This window comes from Hippocampus guttulatus, chromosome 2 (assembly GCF_054856545.1).
Source record: "Hippocampus guttulatus isolate MCC_2025c chromosome 2, RoL_Hgut_1.0, whole genome shotgun sequence".
NCBI lineage: Eukaryota > Metazoa > Chordata > Actinopteri > Syngnathiformes > Syngnathidae > Hippocampus > Hippocampus guttulatus.
The window spans coordinates 29,248,853-29,275,072 of NC_141262.1; the positions used below are offsets into that span (position 1 = coordinate 29,248,853).

At 47.8% G+C, this 26,220-nt stretch overlaps 5 protein-coding genes across 10 annotated transcripts; 2 read left to right on the forward strand and 3 right to left on the reverse strand.

The window, feature by feature from the left end:
- The first annotated feature begins 128 nt into the window (after positions 1-128).
- Positions 129-4,893, forward strand: LOC147209441 (membrane-spanning 4-domains subfamily A member 4A-like). Its single transcript, XM_086105374.1, has 7 exons — positions 129-257; positions 416-522; positions 606-713; positions 2,537-2,590; positions 2,683-2,838; positions 3,495-3,617; positions 3,703-4,893. The coding sequence occupies exons 1-7, from the start codon at positions 251-253 to the stop codon at positions 3,742-3,744; spliced, it is 597 nt and encodes a 198-aa protein (XP_085961500.1). The 5' UTR covers positions 129-250; the 3' UTR covers positions 3,745-4,893.
- slx1b (structure-specific endonuclease subunit SLX1B) lies at positions 1,947-7,638 on the reverse strand. The gene is made up of 6 exons (XM_086105373.1): positions 7,144-7,638; positions 7,001-7,052; positions 5,537-5,854; positions 5,033-5,248; positions 3,680-4,662; positions 1,947-3,609 (listed from the first exon to the last, which is right to left on the reverse strand). Exons 1-4 carry the CDS (start codon positions 7,314-7,316, stop codon positions 5,057-5,059), a joined length of 735 nt encoding a protein of 244 aa, XP_085961499.1. The 5' UTR covers positions 7,317-7,638; the 3' UTR covers positions 1,947-3,609; positions 3,680-4,662; positions 5,033-5,056.
- Positions 7,639-8,140: 502 nt separating this feature from the next.
- On the forward strand, positions 8,141-9,022 carry LOC147209443 (bolA-like protein 2). 2 transcript variants are annotated; one of them, XM_086105375.1, is made up of 4 exons: positions 8,141-8,225; positions 8,450-8,514; positions 8,590-8,687; positions 8,773-9,022. In XM_086105375.1, exons 2-4 carry the CDS (start codon positions 8,452-8,454, stop codon positions 8,870-8,872), a joined length of 261 nt encoding a protein of 86 aa, XP_085961501.1. In that variant the 5' UTR covers positions 8,141-8,225; positions 8,450-8,451; the 3' UTR covers positions 8,873-9,022. The 2 variants fall into 2 exon arrangements, with proteins under 2 accessions (XP_085961501.1, XP_085961502.1); XM_086105376.1 differs by lacking the exon at positions 8,141-8,225 and having other exon boundaries at positions 8,365-8,514.
- LOC147209444 (protein C-ets-1-like) lies at positions 8,238-12,853 on the reverse strand. 5 transcript variants are annotated; one of them, XM_086105372.1, is made up of 7 exons: positions 12,690-12,853; positions 12,312-12,431; positions 12,036-12,239; positions 11,904-11,963; positions 11,137-11,343; positions 10,945-11,063; positions 8,238-10,654 (listed from the first exon to the last, which is right to left on the reverse strand). In XM_086105372.1, the coding sequence occupies exons 1-7, from the start codon at positions 12,706-12,708 to the stop codon at positions 10,445-10,447; spliced, it is 939 nt and encodes a 312-aa protein (XP_085961498.1). In that variant the 5' UTR covers positions 12,709-12,853; the 3' UTR covers positions 8,238-10,444. The 5 variants fall into 5 exon arrangements, with proteins under 5 accessions (XP_085961498.1, XP_085961496.1, XP_085961497.1 ...); XM_086105370.1 differs by having other exon boundaries at positions 11,904-12,239; XM_086105371.1 differs by having other exon boundaries at positions 12,312-12,853.
- Positions 12,854-13,010: 157 nt separating this feature from the next.
- On the reverse strand, positions 13,011-26,207 carry LOC147209445 (glycogen phosphorylase, muscle form-like). The gene is made up of 20 exons (XM_086105367.1): positions 25,870-26,207; positions 24,255-24,356; positions 24,105-24,183; positions 23,917-24,020; positions 22,753-22,884; positions 21,359-21,470; positions 21,203-21,285; positions 20,113-20,256; positions 19,951-20,043; positions 19,730-19,876; positions 19,484-19,647; positions 19,305-19,419; positions 17,813-17,914; positions 17,583-17,730; positions 17,432-17,490; positions 16,391-16,532; positions 16,092-16,299; positions 14,947-15,081; positions 14,785-14,851; positions 13,011-13,555 (listed from the first exon to the last, which is right to left on the reverse strand). Exons 1-20 carry the CDS (start codon positions 26,110-26,112, stop codon positions 13,406-13,408), a joined length of 2,529 nt encoding a protein of 842 aa, XP_085961493.1. The 5' UTR covers positions 26,113-26,207; the 3' UTR covers positions 13,011-13,405.
- Between the last annotated feature and the right edge of the window lie 13 nt (positions 26,208-26,220).

Consider the following 26,220-nt stretch of genomic DNA (forward strand, 5'->3'; position numbering starts at 1 on the left):
CGACGAGATCTTTCATCTTAACTCTGCTGCCCTCTGCTGTGAGTATTTGGTAGTGACTGCTGTTGCAAACTACATTTCCCGGCAGGCAGCGGGATGGTCGCGCCCCTAACGGGAACTGTGACGCCACCGCTGCCCCCCCCCCCCCCCCCCCCCACCCCAGCACTCGAGTTGAGAAACGCAGTCAACCAAAAGGTCTCTTTCGCTCTCTCCCTCTGCCGAAAACTTTCGAGTTGCCGCAGATTGTGTGATCATGGCAGGTAAAACTCTCTTCTTAACTGCTTTCGACTCGAGAAATTTACCGTATGGAGTCGAAACGCGTCGGAACTCTGGCTTGATGAAATCCAGATGTTCCGCACTTTTGGGGCGATTGCAACATCGGCGGCATCTCGCAACTGTTCCTTTGCCTTGTTCTAAGCTGTTGCGTCGGAGTCCAGCACCGAAAACCCGCTGGTGACCGTCACGTTCCAGCGCGATGCCAACAGGAAGCAGAAGTACCTGGAGGCCGAGCCCAAAGCTCTCGGGGTCCGACCGGGCTCGTGCCAACACAACCAAATCACACTCACGTTGTTTGATTTTGAAAGTCACCGTTTTTATCTTGATCACAGATCACCCAGATTCTCCTGAGCGTGCATCTGATTTCGTGTGTGAGTATATTTCCACCGAAGCACCGTGACCGTGAGAATATCATCCCTTTCATCGTGGCATCCATTCTGGTAAGCAAAAACACTTGCAGGAGCATCCAAAAATCCCGCCCTTTTTTTCACTTTTGTTTTCAGATTTTTGTCCTTTTTCCAAACAGACACTTTCTGTAATTATAATTTTGTGTAAATTTGTAATCGACTGCAGCAAAACATAAGAGGGCATTTAGTTACCGCTACATTTTTTTTAATGGCACATAAGTGGGGGTTTTTTGTACAAATTCCCACTGCATTAGCATAGGTTAGCGATTAGCTATGACATGGCACTGTAATAATATACCATTACAAAATATAAAAAGGCATAGTCACTTCCAGACTTAGTTTTTGTTTTAATTAATTCATCTTTACACCCAGAACTGTTTTCCATACAATTTACTGTAATTATGACTTTACAACTGGATTAGCGATAGCCTATAGCCAGGTGTAAAAATACCTCATCGCATGGTACAAAAAAACCGACACACTTACCTCCATAATTATTGGTTTTCACTTCATTATGTTATATTTACAGCCTATAGGGGGTTTTTTTCACACATGACTGCAATTATAATTTAGATGTGTGTAAATTTGTGGTAAACTATGACAAAATAACACATTGTTACAAGGCTAGTTTCCACTGTCTTCTATGTTTTTCTTTTCATCCATATGTTTAATTCATGATTTTACTGTTGCGTTTGGGCGACATGGTGGGGACCGATTAGCACCTCCGCCTCACAGTGCAGAGTTCAATTCCGGCTACGGCCTTCCTGTGTGCAGTTTGGATCTTCTCACAGTACCTATGTGGGTACTCTGGTTTGCTCCCACATTCCCAAAACATGCAAGTCCCGCTGGGATAGGCTCCAACACTCCACGCAACCCTCGTGAGGAAAAAGTGGTTCGGTCAATGGACGGATAAAATTTTGCTTTAGCATCGGTAAGGTGAGCCGAACTTTTTTGCGCCATGTCGTGACATGGTGCAAAAAAAGCACGGTTACCACTAGTTGCAGTTTTTCCATAACTTATATTTATTGCGTAGTAAGGATGAAACTTTACTGATGATTCTGTCGTTTATTTGTGAGCAACATACTCCGAAAGAGCTGAAACTGATTTCATTTGAATAATTCGCGAACATAGTTAACATTCTCCAACGAATATTTACAAATGTAAATGCTGGCAGATATAAAATTGATCCACACAACACACATTTTGCCTCTTTGGAGGGGCTGCTGATATAAAAAAAATAAAATAAAAATTGCGTTTGATATAAGATAACAAAGATAAGAAAACCTTTATTAGTCTCGCAATGGAGAAATTCCCAATTCACAGCAGCAAAGTTATGAAAGGAAGAAGTAGAACAACAAAATATAAGAGCTGCTGGAAAGGCAGCCACTCTCGCGGCGCCATTTTGAAGTCAAAATAACAAAAATATGACTGTCACAATCTCTGGTTGGATTTAAATGTCAAGTTACCCGTAACTTTGCTGCTAAACAGGAAATGAGAGAGTGCAAATAAAAGTTTCAAAATAAAAGAATATCCCAAATGTGGTCTCGGTCTCTCTCTCTCTGTCTCGTTATTTTTGTTCTCATCTTAACATGTCCTTCATGAATGACTTGATGACTGCGTTTGTGGGCTCGGCACAGCAAAACAAGTTGTCATGACGCAAGTCCCAAAAAGCACTCCGTTACCGCCATTTTTACTCATTGTCAATAGACGATATTTATGGCCTCCAGGTGGTTTTCATGGAGACTCATAGAGTGAAGTTTTGTCACTTTACTATAGCGTTAACAAGCTTCGTGACGTACGGCAGTGGAACGCAAAGCACAGCCTCCCTGAACTTGCTTGTATGGTTGTCATGACAGGTGCTGATCGCTGGCAGCGTCGCAATAGCAGCAAAGAACCTCCACCTGCCGACGGTGAGTGGGCCAACGCTCTTGCGCGCGTCCTCTCTCTGCACATCACGCGATGCGGTGGTTTGAGCGGCTGTGTCAATGTGTGTGTGCGTTAGCTGAGGGCCAATTTGGGGATGCAGATGTTTTCCTGCGCTGCCTGCTTCTTCAACGTGATCTGGCTTGTGATAGACATCGAGACCTATTATCCACGTTGCTGGCACTACGATCAGGCTGAAAATAGCACTGCGGCTCTGATGTGCCACGCCATCGAAGTGAGTTCCAAGTTTAATCAGCCCATGTTGGGGGTCATAACGGTTGCTTGCCCCCCCCCCCCCCCCGTTCTTTTTTCTTTTTACACCGCCCTGATCTTACGTCTAACGGAACCCCAGACATGACATGGAAGGATGGAAAAAAATTCTATTGTCAATATAGATAGAAAAGCACACAAAACGCTCATTGGAATAGCCCGTCATAGCGACTGCATTTGGTGGCCAAATATTGCTCAAATGTGACATCTCGAAGGATTCACCACACGGCGACAGAGTCATTTGCGAGGCGAATAACCCGACAAGGGCGCGACGGCTTGGCAGTCCTGATATACGTGAATGATTCTGATGACCAGCAGGTGCGCGGCTGCAGGAAAAGCCCTCCTACGCCACCTGCTGGAAGACCCGCCGAAACGGAGTAACGGCAGCGCCATTTTTCTTGTTGTTCCAATTGAATTCCTGTCCGTGTTTCATGCGTTGGCTTGTGTTGCTAAACCACAGCGCTTTGTTGCAGTTGCGAAAGCGCCATATAAATAAAGACGTATTGGCGAAGGGCGCGTCACCTTGGCAATATCGTTCAAGGGGAAAAATAAGCTCTGAATAACTTATCTTGAGCACGTTTTGACGAAAACAGCCGACATTGAATATCTTGTCACTTCCAGCGCACGAGGCATCACCTGTTTGCACAGAACATGCTGACCCAGGTGGCCTTGTTCGCCATCTCCGTCACTCTGGCCGCTTACGCCTGCAAGGTGGTCAACTGCTGCGGCCCGGCCCCTAAAATGGTGAGCGCAACGGGTGAGGCCGGCGGGGCGCCTCCGAGAAGGCCAATCGGCTCAAAGCTTACCCCGGGCTTGTTGTTTGACGCAGCCGGTGATCACGATGGAGACGTCGCCACCTGCCCAGCCGTGAGCCCGATTGGATCCCGTCGTGACTTCTCCTCCGCGTCTCTTCTTCTGTGCCCTTTTCTGTTCACTCGCTTGTTTGTCATGAGCTGAGCGGATCCCCGGCCGCCACAGGATGGGATCCCCTCATTGGTGACGAGTCCCTACCTTGTGCGTTCTGGTTTCCATCGGCACTTTGTCTACGCAACGGAGGCTGAGGATTGCGATTCAAGTTAGCCCCCCGTGTACCGTCCGTACTCTTAAATTGATGACGGGAAGTAGAATCGTAAATTTCTTTCCCAAACATTTGGTGAAACCGTGAAGGGTTCGCATGCCCTTTCAATTGTGTCTCCAGTCAGGTAGATTGACGACATCAGGGGTGCCCAATACGTCGATGGAGCGGTAGCCTGCGCGGACTGGTCCCGAATCGATCGCCAAGGATGTCGGGAGAAATCGAAAAAAAAAAAAATGATTTGCGTGTTACGAATATCCTGTATTTTTGTGTAAGCATCTTGTCCGTTTCACTCTCACAAAAAACATGCCTATATGTTGAAAAAAAATGCAATTTAAAAGCAGGCCACCTTTAACTTATGGTGGCGCGTGTATCTGCATCTCCGCAAGTCGTTAGCGGTCGGCCACTTGCGACCGTTGTCTTTTTGGATTTTTATTCCTCTCATTAGAAGTTTGTTTCATGTCCAATTCTTGGGTCAAAAAAAGGTTGGGCACCCCTGGACTACCCGTTGGCGCTTTAAAGCCGCACTACATTTCAAATACCGTTGAATTAAAACGCGTTTTTTACAGTGTTATAAATAGCCTTGAAAACGGACAAATAAACGTGGTCGTTCGGGCCAGTTCATGATCGGAGCGCTCCAAAAATCGCGCGGCAAGATTCTTTGAGGATTGAAAAGGGTGACCGGGTCAACGACTTCTTTCTCGTCCCGTCATCCTGTGGAAGGCACAAAGCTCAAATGAGTCACCGACCTTGGGCGAAGATGCCCCGATTCCTGTTCAATGGTGAAATGACTGAACACAAGTCACAGATTTGTTAACTTTTCTTTTGATAGCGGTGCGGACACCCGCAGCGGCTCCTCTTGTTTTATGTTGAGAGGGATGAAATTTCATCTGTGCTGTATGTTACACATACAGTACATTTGACAATAAAGTTAATCCAATCCAATCCAGATGTAACATGGGTTCACCACAGTGGACATTTTAGACACGCGGCATTGATGCCAAAGTCTCCAAAAAAAAAAAAAAACTCCACTCATTAAATTTAAAAAGATGCCATCAATCAAAGGCATGCCAGCATGGCTTACTTGGGAGGCCGACGAAGTCAAGTGTCACGCGTCTCCGGCGCAGCCTTGCTTGAGGCGGATGAGATTCCCCCACAGGACGTCGCGGTGGCAGGCGGGACAGCGGCCCCCGACGGGCAGGAGGTGGGAGGGCTCGGGCCGCAGGAAACGCTTGGCCAGGCAGATCACGTGGCTGCGCATTCCGCACGACGCGTGAACGCAACGCAGCTTTTCCCAAGTCTACGGGGGGTGCACAGCGCAGGCCGATTAATCGGCAAGCTCACCGTCTCCAGTTGCAGACATTAATTGCGCTCAACCAAGGAGAGCATCGATTGGCTTTTGTAAAAATTATTATTGTTATCATTCGTTTTTATTATGTTTTGAGACACATATAACGATAGCTTATAAGTGTTTCACATTCTCTTAGCGGCCTCGACTGGTGGGAATATTTTATTTGAAGGCCTGAAAGGCAAGCCCGAAGACAGCGGTTAGCAAATGGCAAGTTCTGGAGCGGGTTCAGCAACTTACCATGAGGGAGCCATTGCAGAGAAAACACCTGCAAGTCTCCTCCTGGTCTTCACACGTGTCTACCGGCCGTTGCTTCTTGGCCCTGACGGCCCCGAAGGCGAGGGTGACGTGCGGCGGGGGCCGAAGAGCGGGCTCAAAGTCCACCTTGTACTCGCGCTTGAGCCAGCGAGCCGTCAGCGGCAGCCTGCTCCAGGGGGCCACGCGCAGCATGTTGGAGACTACGCGCCAGTGGAACTGCAGGCTGGACTCCTTCCTGGCACGCCGGCAGACGTGGGAGAGGCGCCGGGAGGAGTGCGGGTTCTGCCATGCCCACTCAAACTGACGAGACACAAGAAAGCCTTTTCATCAACTGCTGCAAATTGGGATGTCATTTTTTTTTCCCCCCATGGTTTGCATACGTAGATGGAATCCAAGCGTGTAACAAGGAATATAAGCGGCAGTCCCGACCGATTGGGCAATTTCATCGGACAATATAAAAATCAGCTGAATCTATACCTATTTTGGCTACACGCATTTTACATATATATATATATCCATCCATCCATCCATTTTCCGAACCGCTTGATCCTCACTAGGGTCGCGGGGGGTGCTGGAGCCTATCCCAGCCATCTCCGGGCAGTAGGCAGGGGACACCCTGAATTAGTTGCCAGCCAATCGCAGGGCACACAGAGACGAACAACCATCCACGCCCACACTCACACCTAGGGACAATTTAGAGCGTCCAATCAGCCTGACATGCATGTTTTTGGAATGTGGGAGGAAACCGGAGCACCCGGAGAAAACCCACGCAGGCCCGGGGAGAACATGCAAACTCCACACAGGGAGGCCGGCATATATCTTTTTGGGGGGGGGGGGGGGGGTTAATGAAGCCAAATATGAGCCAAATATAACATTCGAACATCCTGCTCACTTCCAGAAATAGTGCGGACTTTCCTCTCCGTCAAGCATATGCTATTGTAAAACTGCAATTCATCTTTTCAAAATGAAAGAGCATGACTTCTTCTTTGTCATTATGAGTTTCTGACTTTCTCATTGAAATAAAGCATTTTATAAGAAATACAACATTATTGGTCCAATATTTATTAAAATGTATTTAAATTACGGGTTAATTATCGCTAACCGATTAATCGTGAGTATTCAAAAGTGAGCATGAGTTCTATTAAAATGAATAGAAAGGCAATTTTGGAAAGGCAATATATTCTTACCGATACAGTATATTATATATACTCATTTGTAAATAACATTTAAAAATAAGCACGAGGTATGTGGCTATGGCAGGAAGATAAATTAGCATTTGAACAAAACACTGTACGTTAAAAAATGATGCATGAACAATTAGAATGCATTACACAATTGGTTCATTGATTATAATGGCATTCATTTTATTTTTGGATGTATTATTTGACGAAAGAAAGCGGGAAAATTGACTGAACTGACCCACAGACGACTCCCGTGTTCACTTACTGTCAAGGCAGCTGTGTCAGAGGGGAAGCCATGTATGATGAGGACCATCTCCCTGCAACAGAAGCGACGTGTTCATGTGCGGAACATACTCGTGGAAGGCAACGAGGGTCGAGGTCGAAGTCGAGAGTTGTGCAGTTGCGTACCATGGTCCTCTGCCGCTGGTCCTCTTGGCCCCTCCTTTGTGGCGCCCGGCATTATGTTGCCTCAGCCTGCGTTCGGGATCCACCGTGAAGCCGATGTAGATTCGCCCTTTAAACTTGGGGTTGAGGCAGTACAGCATGTATACGCCAAAGAAGTTCTCCACCTCCTGCGCCATTGGACGGGCTTCCACAAAACACGAAACACGGCTCAAGTTGTCTCAATGTCACGAAGAAACATTAGTCTTGTTTTGATATTTTCAAATGAAACGCCGACAATATTCCATCGTCGACCGTTCAAATATTTGGTCCGATTCATAAGGAGTCCAAGTCTATTGCCTCTTTCGAATTGCGTAAAAATCTTCCTCGCTGTTCTGTTTTCAAGAAAAAAGTTGAAAAACATAAGTAAATTTATATGTTTCTACGTATTATGACTCTCAAATGAAAAAATACAGTTTTACTTATTTGAGAAGAAGTACTTTCATTCAGGCACTGAACAATTTGCTACTTTGAAAATCGACCACCACACGCTCGAGATTTTACAGAGGAATTTGATTGGCTGTTAATGCGATCCCCGTCTTTGATTGGATCTTTCACAGGACCTCGTTTCGAAACTGAAATAAATCAAACCCCCAGCTCGTTTCCAGCGTTTAGTACAAACATTTATACATTTTATTTTACCCAAATAAACACGTACAATAAATGAAAAGCATTTGTAGATATCGCCGCTTCAACTCAGATTATTAAAAACTCCTTGTAAGTAGTCGAGAAATATTGCCTGTTCCTAACTAAAAAGTTCTTTTACTATGATACGAACATAAACGAATCTACAGTATATGTAATCTTATATTATGTTTGTTTTGTATATGGTATATGTCGAAATGAAAAATGTTGGATGTTTTTTTTTTCTCCACTAGAGAAAGGAATGTTTCAAGTCAGGCATTCTCGGAATCGCGCCGAGTCACGCTCGCCGGATTTTCCAGAGCATCTGATTGGCTGTGCTTATGACCGTGCAATGTGATTGGATCTTTTGCAGGACCACTGTAGCGAAACTGAAATTAGCAGGAAGTCGGTCTACAATGTTTCAAGTATGTACTGCATTTTTGATTTGTTTTAGTGCGGAATACATTTGATCCTCTTAATGTTGTGACTTTGTGTTTGATATGACGATGGCAGCCTTAAATTTGGATTTAAAGTAACGTTACTTTCGGTTGCAGTTCAATTTACGAGACACGTCTTCGATTATCACATTTATGCACAAGGTAGTCTGGGTGAAAACACATAAATCATCACCTGTTTTCTGCTGTTGCAGGCATGGCCTTAACATCCGATCACATCCGGGATAAACTTAGAACAGAGCTTGCGGCGGAATATGTGGTAGGTGTCTTACACTCGTTCACTTTGGAACATTTGCAGTCAATATTAGTATGCTCCGTCATTTGTGTTGTGTAGGACGTGGAGGACACGTCCGCCAACAGATGTGCAACCAGCTTCAAAGTGCTTGTGGTCTCTTCCCAGTTTGAGGCCAAGCCCCTCTTACAGAGACACAGGTACGCAGTGGACACTGAAATAAAATTCCAGAATGACAATGCTTTTGATATGACATAACATGATCAAAGGGTGTGGCATTTTTAGGATGGTGAACACCTGCTTAGCGGAGGAGCTGAAAGACATCCATGCGTTCGAACAGAAGACCCTAACGCCAGAACAGTGGGAGAAACAAAAGTCCAAATAACACCGCACCTTTTGCATTGTGTGGTCATCACACGAGGAACACGCAATGCTGTTACAGTTCCCACAGGGACCGTAAGAATGCATTTGAAAATGTTGCCGGCAATAAAAGGGACAGCCGTTGTTGCTCTCCGTGTTCCACTTTTTAAAGCAACGGTTTGTCTTTTTTTGACAGTGCGTGCAGCCGCCGACCGTGATTTGAAATTGCACACAATGCGTTTGTATACTTACTGTATACTGTATACTGATCGGTCATTCGGGGAACTTATTGATTTCCCGGTCAGCCATCTGAGGGGATATTGATGACATCACAGCTGTCTGTTATGCAGGTTACATATCCAAGAATATGGCACACTGGCACCACTTGAGTCCTTATGGGGGAAAAAAAGCTTTTAGGCATCATTAAAAAAATGATCGTTAATGCAATATCGTAAAAATATACAAAACCATCGGCTAAGAATTCTCAATGAGCTAATCAAGAGTCCGCTACACTATACAGTACCATATAATGACCAAGTCACCTTTTGTTTTTGAATTTCAAAGAGGAGTGAGCATTTCCATTTTTAACGTACATGTGTGTGTGTTCGCGCGTGTTTCTCCATGGAAAAAATATCCCTTTCGCTTACATTTTGGATGACTACGCCGCATTAATAAACATGTATGTATTCTCAAACGGGTGGGTGATACGATGCACGCAACAGCACTTTACTGGCTTTTTGGAGGACACCTGAACCGTGAAGGCACCGTTCACTGAACAGTGAGACACTGTTGCCTTCTATTGACGCATTTTATTTTCACCCCAGGGGCGTTCATGGACCAAATTGGTCACCCACTTTGTGTTGACGGTGATGCCAAATATTGGGAATTGTTATGCTCAATGCGCACTTCACACTTGGTCATGAGGACAAAGATCCCCGCCGTCCCTCTCTTCCATTTGGGAAAGTGGCGGAAGTAATCCGCACACACTCGCTCGCTGAGCGACACCTTGTTCACTGATTTGTAAAATTGAATCGGCTTCTGATTTCATGCAGTATGCATAGAGTCTCACTTCAAGCAGACACATGCCTCTTCTGTAAACAAACACAATGTAGCTCAACCTCCGGATGAAATCGAGCGCGGTCCAGAAACGTAAAAACAAACGCCTCAAAGATAACTGCGCACTTGCTCGCATCACCCCCCCACCCAAAAAGTAGCTTTTTTGAAACAATTATTGTGAAATCCAAAGAAGGAGAATCCCGCCCTCCCCTCCCCTGCTGGATGACAAGAGAGGGCGCACGTAACGGAACCGCAGTCGCTCCAACGGACTGCTCGAACTGACCATTTTGCCCACTTGGGAGACTCGATGGAAGAAAGCGCGCGAATGAACACCGCCGCGTGAGTGCATGTTCAATTAGTCCAGCTCACAGCTGAGCTCCTCTTCACAACACTCTCTCAGCTTCGGTGGACGTCGGATGGATTTAATTGGATGGTTTCCCACGGTAACCGCCCCCCCCCTCCCTCCCTATCAACAGCGGCCGTCACGCTGCGCCCAGTGAAACGCGGCCGCGCACACTTGCTGTTGGCTTTGACTCCCTCCTTAGTTTGCTCCGTCGAGGTCCGACAGGTCGCGCAGCTCGCCGGGCTCGTATCCCAGCAGGCCTTGCAGGTTGCAGACAAAGCGGTAGACGTAGCGCTTGCCCACCGTCTTGCGGATGATGTTCTTGTCGTAGTAGTAGCGCAGCCCGCGGCTCAGCTTCTCGTAGTTCATCTTGGGCTTGTGTTTGCGGCGACCCCACAGCAGCGCCACCTGGAGGCCGGCAGTACAGTTTTTTTGTCGTTACTTTTAATAAAACGGAAGATGTCATTTCTGTTTTTTTTTGTTGTTTTTTTTCTTGATTTGAGTCAGGAAAGTGCTTTTTCAATTTGAGACAATTTTAGGTTTGAGGCATTTCGTTCGTTTTCATGACACGGGCATGAAATTTGCATTTCGCCATCATCCTCTTGACTGTACTCCCAACTTGACCGTTAGAGTTGCCCCAAAAAAGATTTGTCACTGGCGACGCAAGACGTTTCAAAATGTTTCCTCACGAGGTATACCTCATCCGGGTCGGTCAACTTGAACTCCCAGCCGTCTCCGGTCCAGCTGATGCACGACCGGCAGCGGCGGTCGGTCAGCAGCTCCAATAAAAACTGCCACAGCTGAATGGGACCGCTTCCTGTTGCCCAAAAACAAGAAGCTCAAAACCTGGTCCCCCTCGCGCAAACGCCACGGCGCGCGCTCCCACTGACCGGTGTAGCTCGCGAGGACGGCCGCCGGGACCACGGCCGAGCCGGCGTCCGCCTTGTTGCCGGCATACTCCTTGAAGCTTTGGTAGGGCTGCGTGAAAGCGAACGCGTCACCGGGCCGGCTCTCGTCCGCCATCGCCTCCGTATCGCGGGCGCCGGCCGTCCACGTCAGGGCGTTGCCACTAGACCCCTCGGCTTCCGACTCGGTCTCTGGAAGTGAGGACAGAGCGTTGTTTTCTTCTTTGACTTTGGAAGTCCGATGATAGTGTACGCCGCTATCTCACGGTCAGGGGATGGCGGTGCCCTGATACGTTTTGTCCATTGGTGTTTGAAAGTACAGTGAAACTCTTCTACAATTGAATTAAGTTGAATTGAATACAACTTTGTCAAATGTACTGTACGTACAACGAAACCTACAGGGGTGAAAATACCCCCTAGTGTGAAATAATCTTCATGCATTAACACCATTGCCACTTTCCTGAATGAACTCTTGAGAAGCGGACCTGATCCATCCCACATTCCTCAAGCAAATGTAACTCATCCGACGTCAAAACGTTCTGCTCGTGCTGGACATTTTGGAAACGATTCCAAAATTGCGCATTTCACAACGAATCCAAATTTCCACTTTGCAACAGCAGAAAAAAAAATGTAGACTCATGCGTGACATTCGGACGACTATTTGCGATCTTCCAAAAAATAATTCCCAATTTTTCCATGAGACCGTTTCCTAATTCACGCAAAACACGAGTGCGTTGATCCGCGGAGCATACTTTCATTGTTTGGAGGCTGGCAGGGAGCGGACCCGGCGTACACGGTCAGTGCGGCGTGATCTGGAGATGAGAAGACATTCAGCAGCCGCGGCCGGCGAGTGGGCGCACGCGTGGCACGAGTGAAATTTGAACCCCGTCTCATGATCTCCAGGTGCTCCCACAAGATCTCCCCAGCGGTACAGTCGGACACGAGGCCCAGGAAAGCCTCGCGGTCCAGGCGGCACAGCTCGCGACCCCGCAGGCCCTTCAGGTCCGAACCCGACGAGCGCAGCCCGAACTCGGCCCGGCACCAGCCCAGCCAGTGGTTCACCTCCCATTCGGACCATCGAGTCGGATCTGGCGGGAGGGAGGACAAGCGGTGTCCCGCAAATTGGGCGGATGCCACACGGCGACGATTTTGTCTTTCACCTTGGGGGAAACGGTGGGTGAGCCTCTCCTGGGTGAAACCGGCAAAACTGGCTCTCAGAGCCTGGCACAGAACCTCCTTGCTGGTTGGGGTGAGAGGGGGGACCTCCAGGGGGTCCATCTCTGTCACAAAAAAAAAAAAAAAAGCAAAACATGTTGGACTTGAATCACATAATGAGCTCCGAGCAAACTCAACCACACACATTTTTCACTGTGACGGTTATTTACATATCCAATATTGCGTTTTGAATAAATCCCGTCTTGTGGCTCGGTAATCATCATGCAGCAGTTAACGAGGTGAACAATTAAAACCTTTCAATTCTTGTTGACTGAGTATTTTCAATGCACATAATTACGACTGAAAAAGAAAAGCAATCTTACCGTAAGCGCCGCAATCCATAGCGGTGTGTGAGGAGACCTCAAATGGAAGGAGGCGGCGAGGGGCTGTGTGTTTTTTTTTGTTTTTTTTAATGTGATGGACAACAGGGGACGGGAGGGGTCTTGTGCCGATTGACAACTGTCAATCACCAACGGAGTGGGCGGGGCAGTTGGCAGATGCATTTGAGAAAGGGCATGCCGCTTAGAGTTCATTTAAAAAAAAAAAAAATCAGCATGGGATCAAATCATTAGTCCACCCACAATTATTGGACCATAAAACATCTCTCTCTCTCTCACACACACACACACACACACACACAGCTGTCGACGAGACTTGCCATTTATTGACAGACAAACATGGACAGAAATTGCAAATGAGTGCTTCGGTGTCAGATGTGCTCGTGGTTAAAGTGCATGGACGGAAATGGTCGTTTGAATACACGAGACGAGACGGAAAACATATTTTCGTTGCTAATGTTACGTTCGAACAACAGCGTGCAGGGGACGATGACTGGAAGACGTACAGCAGACTTTCCATCACAGTGGAGACCTTTCCTGGGGTGTCAGTGTTGGTTTGGGGCCCTGGAGTGGGTGTGCGTGCGTGCGCGCGGGTGGTCCCAGTCAAGATGTCAGTAGGAGTGAGCACGTTTTCTAGAGCTGCAACAGTGAGAGGCTACGTGGTTTTGGGGGCGGAAGGGGCGCGGGGGTTTACGTGCACTTTAGCGGGGGTCGTCCGGGGCGGCAATCTTCTCCAAGCTGGGCTCCATGCTCCAGATCTCCCTGGCGTACTGGGAAATGGTGCGGTCGCTGGAGAATTTACCCGAGGCGGCGATGTTACGGATCACCATCTTGGTCCACTCTTCAGGGTTCTGGCAACACAAAAAGTGCGGCTCCATTTGAAAGAGAAAACTTCATCTTTTTTTATTGCTGCTCCTCCCACAAAGTCTCATTGACCTTGGACCGGTCACAGCACCACCCGACTCCTGAATTGCTTGCACACAAATTGTGGGGTAGGGCTGTACTGTTTTGAAATAAGCAAATTGCAATTTTTCTTACTTGTTTTTTTTTTGGGGGGGGGGGCGCCCAAACTACTTTGTGCACACGCTGTGACTATTATGTGCGCACGAAATAGAAAGTGCGCACAAAGTAGCCGTGGCTCCTTGCGGGTCACTTGAATGGGAAAATCGAACGCACCTTCTTTCAAAGTTGAAAGGTCAAAGGTGTCGTGATTGTGTTCTTGTGCGTCTCCAGCAGGTGGCAGAGGAGGGCCTTCCCTCCAGCCTGCAAGCCTGCCGCCAATACTACTCAGCCGCCTGATTCAGGACTTCCAAGTTGGAACGCGTCTCTGTCGGATAATTTATCTTGCTGACGGCGCTGCCACCCAAGTATTGACTTTGTCGAGATGTTCCATGCTCTTTGTTTTTTTTTACCTCGCCATGCTTTTTGTTTTTGTTTGTTTTGCACTTACTTTTGAAAGTAGTTCTTCGTTGCAATTACTAGTCACATTTTTTTCGTGTCATACGGGTTTTGGGTTTTTCTTGTCAATTTGTTGACAAGCTATTTGCGTTTATATTTTGTCCTTGCCGTTTGCATTTTGGGTCATTTCGTTTTCCTGGACACTTGAAGAGGCTTTTGGAGAGGCAGCTTGCTTTCCCGGCCTTGGAAGCCGCGATCGCTTTTATTGGTGGGCAACTGCAACGCTCCGGGTGGGATCATGGTCACCGGTGGATGTACACCAAACGAAAACCTTTGGTCTTAATGTCACGACTTAATGTTGCTGGGAAATAAAAACGTCGGCTACAATAATTTGTGGGTTTTTGAATGCACTGATGAGGTCAGCGAGTCGCGGGTCTGTGAAGGGGCGCTTCATTTGTTTACCATCTTTTCCAATAAGAGATCGGCGCTACTTCATGTCCACGCTGTAACCGTCTCGTGTGCACAAAGTAGTAGTAGTTGGTTGGACCAAAACAGCAGAGTGAACGCAAAAACTCCTACACAACGTTCAATCAGGTAAACGCTTGGTGGACTGGAGCAGAAAGGCGGCACGGTTTTGCCACCCCTGCTCTAGGCTGGGTGAAGGCCGCATTTGGCTACTGACCTTGTAGAGAGCGCTCACTCTCTCCTGGCATTTGATGTAATCCTCGTAGTCGGCGAACACCTTGAACCTGCGGCGTGACACACACACACACACACACACACACAAATCTCGGGTGAGATGATTTAAAATAGAGCGAGAAGGCGGCGCGTGTCGGGCCGGGACCTGTCGTGGTGCATTAGCATGTTGACCAGATCCTGGAAGCGGTCCACCTGCTGCGGGCTGAACACGCCCGCTGCGATCTGAGACACGGCCTGCTTCAGCTCAGGGATGCGATTGTAGTACGACATTGCGTCGTATCTGGAAAAAGATGGAGCCATGCCAAGATCAAAAGTTTCACTGCAAACAACCCTGAGAGGATGCGCCACGGGTTCTCGATCGGGTTCAAGTCAGCCGATGACGCTGGCCCCATCATCAATTTGGGGCTTCCGTCATGAGGCCCCTCATAATCCGAAGGCCAATTAAACAATCTCATTTTTACGCTAAAGGCTCTCAAGATTCAAAAACTGACCAACACTTTTTTTTTTTGGGTCAGGAAATAGTATGTACAATAACATTCCCATAACCAATGAATTTTAAAAATACACACCATACAATGAATTAAATATCTCTTTCCTCGTTTCCTGAAAACCTGCAACAGTAAATTTATGAATTCCAGGCACAACATTTGAGTGATTGTTTTACAATACTTCATCCTTTAGTATTTGACAACAGCGTGAAAAGTCAATTGCCAATTGTTTTTGGGGGGAGGGGGTACTTGAATCTTTGTCTTATGTCTAAGGATCCCCCCACCCACCAAAAAAAACCCGCCAATTTTAAACTGACTTACTGTATATTGGCTTTATTATAATTAAAAAAGATTACATGCCATTTGGAATTTTAAAAAAATCGACTTTGTGCGCATGTAGTAGTTCGTGCACACAAACTAGTTTTTTTTTCCTAACGTCATGCCTGGGGGTCCGTATATTTTGTTCTCATTTAAAAATAAATGAAAATCATACTCTAAGACTTGAGTTGCATTTTTCAAAGACAGGTGTAATTGTGATTTTTTTCTTTTTCAAACTTTATTGACATGTTACGCTTTAGCAAGTGAATTTCAAAATGACTCATGATGTTCCGCCTATTATGGAAAAGCTTTCATTCTGTTGAAAGAAAAAAAAAGTAGAATTGCATTCCCCCCCATTAAATGCAACTTCGTTCTTGTCATATGGCTTTTCCAGGAGAAAAAATAAAATCATTTCTCAACTCAACTGCATTTAAGCAGTTGAAAACAACCGCCGCTGTATACAAAGACCGTAGTAGTCCCTCACCCGTTTTTGTCCATGGCCTCCACGTCATTCACCCTCATGCCAAAGATGAAGAGGTTGTCCTCGCCGGCCTCCTCGGCCATCTCCACGTTGGCGCCGTCCATGGTGCCGATGGTGAGGGCGCCGTTGAGCATGAACTTCATGTTGCCAGTGCCCGACGCCTCGGTGCCGGCCGTGGAGATCTGCTCGGACAGATCCGCCGCCGGGATGACTGCGGAACCGAGAGGACCCTGACGTCAACGCTTTGACACCGCGTCACAGGGTTGACGGGGAGGGAGAAAAAAAAAAAAAAAAAGAGAGACCTTTCTCGGCCAGAGTGACCCGGTAGTTCTCCAGGAAGATGACCTTCAGGCGATCTCCCACCACGGGGTCGTTGTTGACGACATTCCCGATGGATGTGATCAATTGGATGATCAGCTTGGCCGTGTGGTAGCCTGGAGCCGCCTGGACACAAACGGCAAACACAGACTTTTTATCCCACTCTCCACATAGCGGTCAGGTTCTACTCCTTCCTACTGTAAGATATACAGTATCCCCAAATGAGAAGAACTGCTTAGCCCTGGCCAAAATCAAACTGGAATCACAGATCGCTGAAAGTGTTCCAAAATGCATTTTTGACACAGATTTAAATTGGGGTTTTTTTTCTAGCTCATCAGGTTTTTGAGATATTTTCATTTTTAAGTTGGACTTATCAAAGATTGCGCAATACCATGGATTTACCCCCAAAATAAATTCCACCTGTTGCTGAACCTAACCCTATATTCAATAAATATTACAAAACAGATTATACTCTATGAATGTATTATTTTTATTATGAAAACTTAAATGTGTTGGAGAACAAAAACAAAGCCAAATCCGCAATAATAAGTTATTTATAATTTAAAAAAAGCACCGGTGTGGTGAAAGCGTTTCACCTTGTGCAGATGTTTAAAAAAAAAAATGCATTTTTATTTTATGGTCTGCAATTCATTTGACACATTTATTTCGGCCCTAGGACCATAACCTTCTCGCATTCAAAAATTCAAAGTTGAATCAAGATGTAGTGTTTGCTATTTTCAGCTAATTTATTGTTATTTATTTATTGGGGGGGTACTCAGCAAAGCTCTGGGAACACGTTTTGAGCAAATATAAGAGCAAAATATCAAAATACTTTCCTATGTACATCAATTTACTGTCAAAATTTCTTTTTGCTTTTGTACTGAAGTACATTTCAGGCTCATTTTTTCTATGAAGCACAGGTGAATCTGTACTTTTTTTTTTTTTTTTTTTTTTTTTTGCAGTCTCGATGAAGCGCACGGTTTGACTCTTTCATATTGAATATATTTGAAAGCATCTCGAGTCACCTTTCCCCCGATCATGACGGTCCTCGGGGTCCAAGCCTTGTTGGGCTCCTTCCTGATGCCTGCATTGCAAAAACAAACACGATGGGGTCATGTCGTTTCGAAAGATTTTTTTTTTCTCCTCCTCGAGGTGGTCGTCACAGGACGGACTCACGGTTGTAGAGCGTGATGACGTGCAGGCAGTTGAGCAGCTGCCTCTTGTATTCGTGGATCCTCTTCACCTGGACGTCGAACATGGAGCCGGGGTTGATCTTCACGCCGTAGCGCTCCTCCAGGTGGGCGGCGAACTTCATCTTGTTCTCCTGCCATCGAGAGGTTCGGTATCGGCTTCGGTATCCGCCGGCCGATCGATCGATGACCTGGCGCCGCCGCTTCCCATCTCACCTGTTTCACTTTGGCGACGTCTCGGATGAAGGCGTCGTCGTCCGCAAACTCCAGGAGCCCCTTCAGCTGGTCCAGGTCCCGGATGTAGTCGTCGCCGATTCGCTGCAGATCAGAAGGAACCTCGTTTCCTCAAATGTCAGGCTTTTTCCAGCATATGAAATTGGGGGATGGCAAACCTTGTCATACGAGGCCCCCCCCCCCCAACCCCAAAAAATCCAATTGCGATCTTTCTTTCCTCAATGATGCAATCGGGATTTAACGCGATTCTTTTTTTCATGACTTCTTCCCCTGTACTGTATTTTTATAACAAACAAGCAATAAATTGCAATAAAAACTCGGACGCGAGTCGCCATGTTTAGGACTTGTGACGAGCTCGCCAAAAACTTGGGCCTCGGTACCCAAGCGACTTGACTTGACCAGTCATCTGGTTTAGAGTTGCTCATCGAAGTTTTTCCATTCGATTTGCGCCAACCTGGCAACCCCCGTCGGCATCGTTTGCTGGCGACGACGAGAGCGAAGGGAGCAACTCCAAAGAGCCATAATTTCAAAGAATCGACTAGGTCGTCGAAGGCGTCGACAAAAATTGGACGGCAAAGCGCAGAACGAAGACACGATGACGTCGTCATCCGACTGGGGGGGGAAGGGTGTCACGTCAAAATGCGCAATGACAGGTAAGCCGACGTTGCAGTTTCGCTCGCAACACGGAGACCGCTGTGGGACCAGTGAAAAATGTGGCAAGTGTGAACGTTCAAGAGAGTCCACGTGATGCGAATCGGGGGGAGATGTTCAATCGAGTGGCCGTTGTCTGTTTTCAAGTTCTAGGGCACATTCATGGTGGGGGGGGGGGGGGGGGGGTGTTTAGAAATGCTCCAGTGTGGTTCTAAATAAAGTTTGGCATGCGACTTTAAAACAATTCACTTATCTATCTTATCTAAAAAGGTGCCAATATAAGGTTTTGCAATAGGAGGACTAAACATTTTATCATCAGGCCAATGTTTGTTGTGAGTGAGCTGCCCATCTTTAAAACTCATCGCAATACTCATTTCTATTCTTTGGCTTTTGACTCACCCTTGATTTTTAGTTTTGTGCTTTCTACCGTCTTTGTTATTCATTTATTGTCGTCCGTATGATATTTGCTCCATGTACAGCACTTTGTATACGGTGGCTGTTTTCAAGTGCTCCTGAAATACACGCGAGTCGAGTTGGTTTTTCCTTCATAAATGCAGACGTTGCGATTTGTGAAAATTGTCATTTGAATCCGCTGAATTCAGCTCGATTGGAAACAGGCAAAAACTTTAGAACCGGATATGACGAAGGTCGGCTCAAAATACTTTTCATTCCTGAGGGTCTGGGTAGCACAAATACAACGGTTTTAAAAGGCATTCAAATGTTCCTGTTCTAAAGGAAAATAATTTTGCTGAAACAAAGTCATATATTGCCCCTTTGGTGTCAGCAATTGCATTTGCGTCTCTTCCTCCGAGGGCCAACAAACCTCTGCGATGACATCGGCCAGCCCAGGGTTGCACATGAGAAGCCAGCGCCTGGGCGTGATGCCGTTGGTCTTGTTCTGAAACTTGTGAGGATCCATGTCGTGGAAGTCCTTGAAGCTGAGCAAGAGTCACACGGGCGACATGAGCAAGCGAGCGAGCGAGCGCGTGTACGCGGGCTTACACGGTGTTTTTGATGATTTCCGAGTGGATGCGAGCCACTCCGTTGACGGCGTGCGAGCCCACGATGCACAGGTGAGCCATGTTGATCTTCTTGACGTCGCCCTCCTCGATGAGCGACATGCGGCGCACGCGCGCGGCGTCCTCAGGGTACAGCTTGGCCACGCGCTGCGAGCGAGTGAGCGAGCGCACGACGTCAAGTTCCGAGAGCGGGACATCGCCGTGCGTCCAGGCGGCTCACGGGAATTACCTCCAGATGCCTCCTGTTGATCTCATAGACGATCTCCAGGTGGCGGGGCAGCAGGTTTTGGAAGAGATCCACGGGCCAGCGCTCCAGGGCCTCGGGCAGCACGGTGTGGTTGGTGTAGGCGCAAGTACGCACCACGATGTCCCAGGCCTTGGTCCACACATGGGCGGCGTCTAAGCGCGCTAGCTCACAAAATCATCCTCCAAAGCGCAGCCTTGACAAACCTTGTCCCACGGGAGCTTCTCGGTGTCCACCAGTATCCTCATCAGCTCGGGGATGGCCAAAGCGGGATGGGTGTCGTTCAGCTGGATGGCCACCTACCCGAGAAAATTCCGTGAACAACGCGCCTCACGCGACCCGGTTAAGTCCGCCTCGGCCGTACCAACCTTGTCGGGAAGGGCCGACAAATCCAAGCGCACGAACTCTGTGGAGCCGAACTTGGACGCTTTGAATCGGCGGACGATGTCCAGGAGCGTGGCGGCCACCACAAAATACTCCTGCTTCAGGCGCAGCTCCTTGCCCTCAAAGAACTCAAAAGGGCAAAAGAGTTGACGCATGAAATGCTGTGACTGTTTCGAGACTCATTTTAAAATCGGGCCCAAACGATTTTTACAAAATGGGCAAGCAGAAAATCCAGATTTCCGATGAAGTGGCCAATTCATTTTCGCAATCTATCCGTCCGAGGTCAGAGCGCGGGGAGCCCCCACTTCCTTCTGCCAAGCTCCATCTTCCCATCATCTCTTCCCGGCAAGGCGTTCCCCAGGCCAGCCGGGAGACGTGGTCTCGCCAGCGTATCCTGGGTCGACCCCCCCCCCGGTTGGACATCCCCGGAACACCTCACCAATGAGGCCTCTAAGCGGCACCCTGACATCCCGACCCACCCCCATTTGGCTCCTCTCAATGGAAAAGGCCAGCGGCTCGACTCTCAGCCCCCTCCCGGATGACCGAGCTTCTCACCCTGTCTCAAAGGGAGAACCTGGACACCCTATGGAGCAAACTCATTTCGGCCACTCGTACCCGGGATCTCGTTCTTTCGGTCACGACCCGCAGCTCGCGCCCATAGGGGAGGGGAGGATGTAGAATGACGGGTAAATTGAGAGCTTCGCCTTTTGAGCTGGCTCCTTCTTCACCGCGAAAGACCGATACAACGTCCGCGTCACAGCACCCGTCCATCTCCAACTCCCTCTCGTGAACATGATCCCAAGAACTGCTCGACTTGGAACGGGATCTCATCCCCGACCCGAGAGGGCACTCCATCCCTTTTCTGACTGAGGACTGTGGTCTCCGATTTGTAGGTGCTGATTTTTATGCTTCATAGGCCAACATTACCCCACCAAGTGCGAAAAACAGGCACGCAATACGGAGACCACCAAACCGAAACGAGGAAAGAATTCACCTCCCATCTGAGGGGCACAAGTTTTGAATCCGGCGAAGAACAAAATATTTTGACACCCGCCTACGCGGCAATTCACTCACGTTGTCGTTTGGGTAGAGAACCCTGGAGATGTTCTCGGCCAGGTTCCTATCGAGCACCGCTTGGATGTAGCCGCCGACGTTAACTGACGACGACAAAACAACACCGTATCCCACTGGAGTCCGCGTGACGGCTTGAGGGACGAGACGGCTACTCACAGTCTTGGAGGTTGAAGTCGCACGGGGCCTTGGCAGACCACAACCGCATGGTGTTGACGATGTTGTTTCGGTAGCCCGGCACTGGCGTGTCATAGGGAAGAGCCAGGACCACCTTGATCAAAAAAAGAGAATACGCGTTCCCTTCACTCGAGAGATACTGGCAATTTTTTTCCTGTGGTTCTTAATGAACATAAAAGTGGACAGATATGATGACCTCATACAAATATGACCGTACCCTCTAATTCAGAGGTGAGCAAACTACGGCCCGCGGGCCGAATCCAGCCCGTTGGTCTTTTTAATCCGGCCCACCGAAGGTTGGTCCACAATTAAGGTTCGATGTGAATGATTGCATTCATTTCAATTGGACTTGTAATGACAGGCATTTCAACGCCAGGTGGCGCATTGACTTGAAGTTGCAGAACAGGGGGGGGGGGGGTCTTTTCGACCACCTAGTACCTCTGTATCTCTCTACTTCTACTGGTCTGATCAAAACCCATCTGCAGCAATGCACAGGCTAAAATAGGTCATCAACAACACTTTTGTCATTTAAAAAAAGTTTATTAATACAGTACTTTCATGCTTTTGTTCTGTTGATGTTTGATATGTCAAACAAATGCAGTTTTTTTTTAATGTACCATAGCTCGTGCTGACCTGGCCCTTCTGTCAAATTTTAAAAGTCAATGCGGCCCCCTAGCCAAAAAGTTTGCCCACCCCTGCTCCAATTCATAGATACGGAAATTTTATAGTCACGCGTGAAGTTCTTTGATGTTACGAAGATACGCTTAAAAGATGGCGAAAATATTAAGTCAGATGTGTTGCGGTGATGCTTCTGCCACTAGGTGGCATTCGTGTTTCATGAGAGACATTGGTGACAGCAAAAGAAGAATTTTCTTTTTAAATGAAAGCTTTTCCCGCAAACGAGACAGAAATGGGCTCCCACGAGCTAACTTCCGGACTTGCAGAGTAAAATACGGCTCAATTCTAAAGCGCAAGTGTCTTGGAGATTGTACGCTCGGCTCTCGGCTGTTTTCCCGAGTCATGTGGTCATGTGACGGACTTGCGCTGAGCCGCGACTGGTTGCTACCTGAGCAACTGCGATGTCATTTTTCAGTCGACGGCAAGAGGGCCGAGATGGTTAAAAACGGATGCTTTCGGCGGCTTACGTCTTGTTCCCAAAACGCGATATGAATCAGAATGGCGTTTTTACACTCGTGGCGATGCCAAGAATGAAAAGCACATTTCCTTTCAATCCAGTTTACACGACGTTAGGGTTAGGGACTGAAACCGTGTGGAAGGAATTCCAATGGGATGGGCTTTTTTTTTTCCCCTTACTTCTTTTATCGAATTTAAGGAATTCCGAACATTGAACACGCCCAGGGCCTCGTCGCACTTGCCTGCGTGTCGACCCATTTGACGCCATCGGCCGTGTGCTCCACCCGTCCGTAGAAGTGGACCGGGCGCATGTACTCGGGGCGAGCCTTCTCCCAGGGATTACCGTAACGGAGCCAGTCGTCGGCTTCCTCCACCTGTGTAAACGCAGCAAACTCAATTCTTTGATTTCATTGAAAATGCGCATCACAGTCGGGCCCGCACAGAGTCACGGACCGCTATTCATCCATCTTCTCTTTTTTTGGGGAGGAATTGTGTAGTGTGTGTGTGTGTGTGTGTGTGTAAAATCCACTGGTTTTAAAAATGCGGTATGTATGACAGTATTTGTGTGTTGGGTGTATGTCTTTGGCCGAGTGAGTGATGTCAGGGGCTGGAATGGATTGATGAGTTATGGCGAGTGCTTTCACTTTGTTATTTGCGCATTTGACACATTTTTCAGTCATCAGTTGTAAATGCAACAGTGGCTCTCCTTGCCCACATATGAGGGCATTATACACTACAGTGGACCCTCACACTTCTGGTTCAGCACCCATGGATTCTCTTTTTTTTTTCACCTCCTGCCCCATTTTTCATGTCAAACGCATCATGAATGGAAGATTCTTTTTGGGGGGGGGGGGGGGGGGGTGATTTTGTTTTTCTTCAATGCATTTCTGCGGCCATCAGTTTTATGTGGAGCTTTGCTATTCGCAAAGCGCCCTGGGCCCTATTCCTCACAAGTAAGGGTTCCATTGGACCTTAGTTGCTACATTTTTTTTCTCACTTCTCTAGAGTGTAGCGATGCAGCAATTAATCAACAATTCATTATCGAATTAATTGACAACCTTTGGCAAATCATTCATCATTTACCTTAATTTAAAATTGTCCAACTCTTTCGAATTTCAGCCCGTCAACAGTAAATCTGTCATATTTCTGTAGAAAGCCAACTCGGATTTAATAGAAACGAGACAATTTTAAGCAACTGACACGGTCTACATTTTTGTCTCATTTCTGGTAAGTTACAGCCCAAACCGGTAACTGAATCAAATGAATGAATGAATCCAATTCATCAAGAAAATAATCAACAGATGAATCGATGATGAACATAATCACGACCTCCAGCCCCTCTAGAGCGCCTCCGCAAGATGGAAGCTCGCTCATAACTTCAATTTTGGCCCGGAAGGTTTTCATACCTGCCGACCGTCGACAATTTTCTGATTGAATATGCCAAACTCATAGCGGATGCCGTAGCCGTAAGCTGCCAGGCCCAGCGAGGCCATGGAATCGAGGAAGCAAGCTGAAGACAAACAGGTGGGACGCAGAGGTGAGAAGAAGTTTACCAAACATGTAAACTTGACAAAGACAAGAGGCGGCTGCTCACCGGCCAGACGACCCAGACCGCCGTTGCCCAGACCCGCATCTTCCTCGATGTCCTGCAGCTCCTCCATGTCGAGGCCGAGCTGCGAAAGGGGACCGCGGGCACAAGCGCGTCATGAGCCAGCCCGCGCCTTCCCGTGGTCCGCCGCCTCACCTGGTAAGTGGCCTCGTCGCAAGCGTTCTCCAAGGCCAGGTTGACCATGGTGTTCTGCAGGGTCCGCCCCATGTAGAACTCCAGGGAGAGGTAGTAAACCCGCTGCATGGGCAGGGCAAAATAGTTGTGTAGTATGAAGCGGAAGAAACTATTTTTGCTTTATTCTTTTATTCTTTATTCACCAAAATGTTTGAGAGAGAATTTGAATTGAATTGAATACAACTTTATTGTCAAATGTGCTGTACGTTTGGGTAACATACAGCACAGATGAAATTTCTTCCCTCTCAAAATAAAACAAGAGGATCCGCTGCGGGTGTCCGCGCCGCCATCAAAAGAAAAGTTAACAAAAAAAAATGACAAAATAATACAGGACAACACATGAGACACCGACAACCGTGCAACCTGAACCACTTTCCTGCATACACTTTGTTGCCTGAAGCAGTTATAGATGAAAGCAACCAAATAGCTACATACTCCAACAAAACTGAAAACAATTCTCCAAACAAATACTGAAATTTAAATACAATACATCTCCATTTCTTTACAACACTCAAAACATCGAATTTTTAAAGGTAAGCCCGCGTACAATACAATACATGCTGATTTATATAGCGCTTTCACAAACTCATTTCTTTGCAAATTGGAAAAACGAGAAAAGCTCTACAGTTTAAAGAATGCATCACTTTAGTATGAGAAGCGCCGCCTGTTTTTCTCGACATTCTTCCTTCGTACTCTGACCATCTCCAAACCTTTTTTGAACTAGCTTTGCGCGCCATGTCAAACGTCATTTTTAAGTACCGGTATATGCCATTGGGCGATGGAAAAAAAGGACGTCAAGCCGCAAACGGCCTACAGTTTGGACACCATTGGTTTAGCGAGGTTTCATAGGGAAGAGCAAAAATGGGGTCTGTTCGGGCTCCATTTTCTTCTCCTCACTAGGGTCGGAAGGAAAAGACGCGGCGCAGCTTGTTCTGCTCTTGACAGCGAGGCCGTGCTGGGGAAGCACAGAGGGCCTACCGTTGCGTAAGCACTTGCTGGCCATGCTCTGGAAGGGATAAACATTTATTGACTTGATGCGGAAAAAAAGGCCGATAGATGGGTGTCGAGAGCACTCTCTCACTCCCTGTGTGTGTGTGTGTGTGTGTGTGTGTGTGTATGTGAGAGAGAGACGTCTCACTCCTCCCTGTCACTCTTTTCATTCCGAACTCTTTTGCCCTCCCTCCCTCACATCTACTCCCTCCGTCTCAGTCGCGGCCTCCCACAAGCGCTCTCCCCCTCTCTGTCTGTCTCCCCCGTTCCCCTTTCTACGCTCACTCCTTTCCCCCTCATTCACTCAGACACTGTGCATCCCTCACTCTCGCTCTCTCTTCCCTTCCGTTCACACTCTCGCCCCCCGCCCCCCTACTAGTTCTCCTCCCCTCTCTCTCTATGGCTCTTCTTCCCCCTCACCCTCACAGACACTTTTCATCTCCATCTCCCTCCCTTCACCCCCAGCCCCCCTCCCTGCCTCACACTCTCCCAGGCTTGCTCTCTCACTCACTGCAGAGCCCCCGCCCCCCTCTCCACCGGGCGTACGTGCCGGATTGCGGCACCGGACCGAACCGCGTCCGCTTACCTTCGGGTCCGTCTCGTAGTAGTGCTGCTGCGTCCGGATCCAGCGGCCCACTAGGTGGTCGCGGACGGTGTTGGCCAGCGCGAAGTAGTAGTCCCGCTTGGTGGCCACATTGCGGTCCTTCACCAGCGTGAAATGGAGATGTCGGTTGAAATTTAGCTTAAGGTCGGCGACGTTCTCCACGCCGGCTAGACCCCGAACCGAAATTTGTTTTCTCTTCTCCTGGTCCGTTAATGGCTTGGACATGGCGACGAGTGGGTTCGCAACGGGATTAGGAATTTGCAGACCACCTGTGAAGCGAGCGCGAAGTCGGAAGTCTGCTCGCTGCGGTATTTATACAACGCGTCAAGTTAC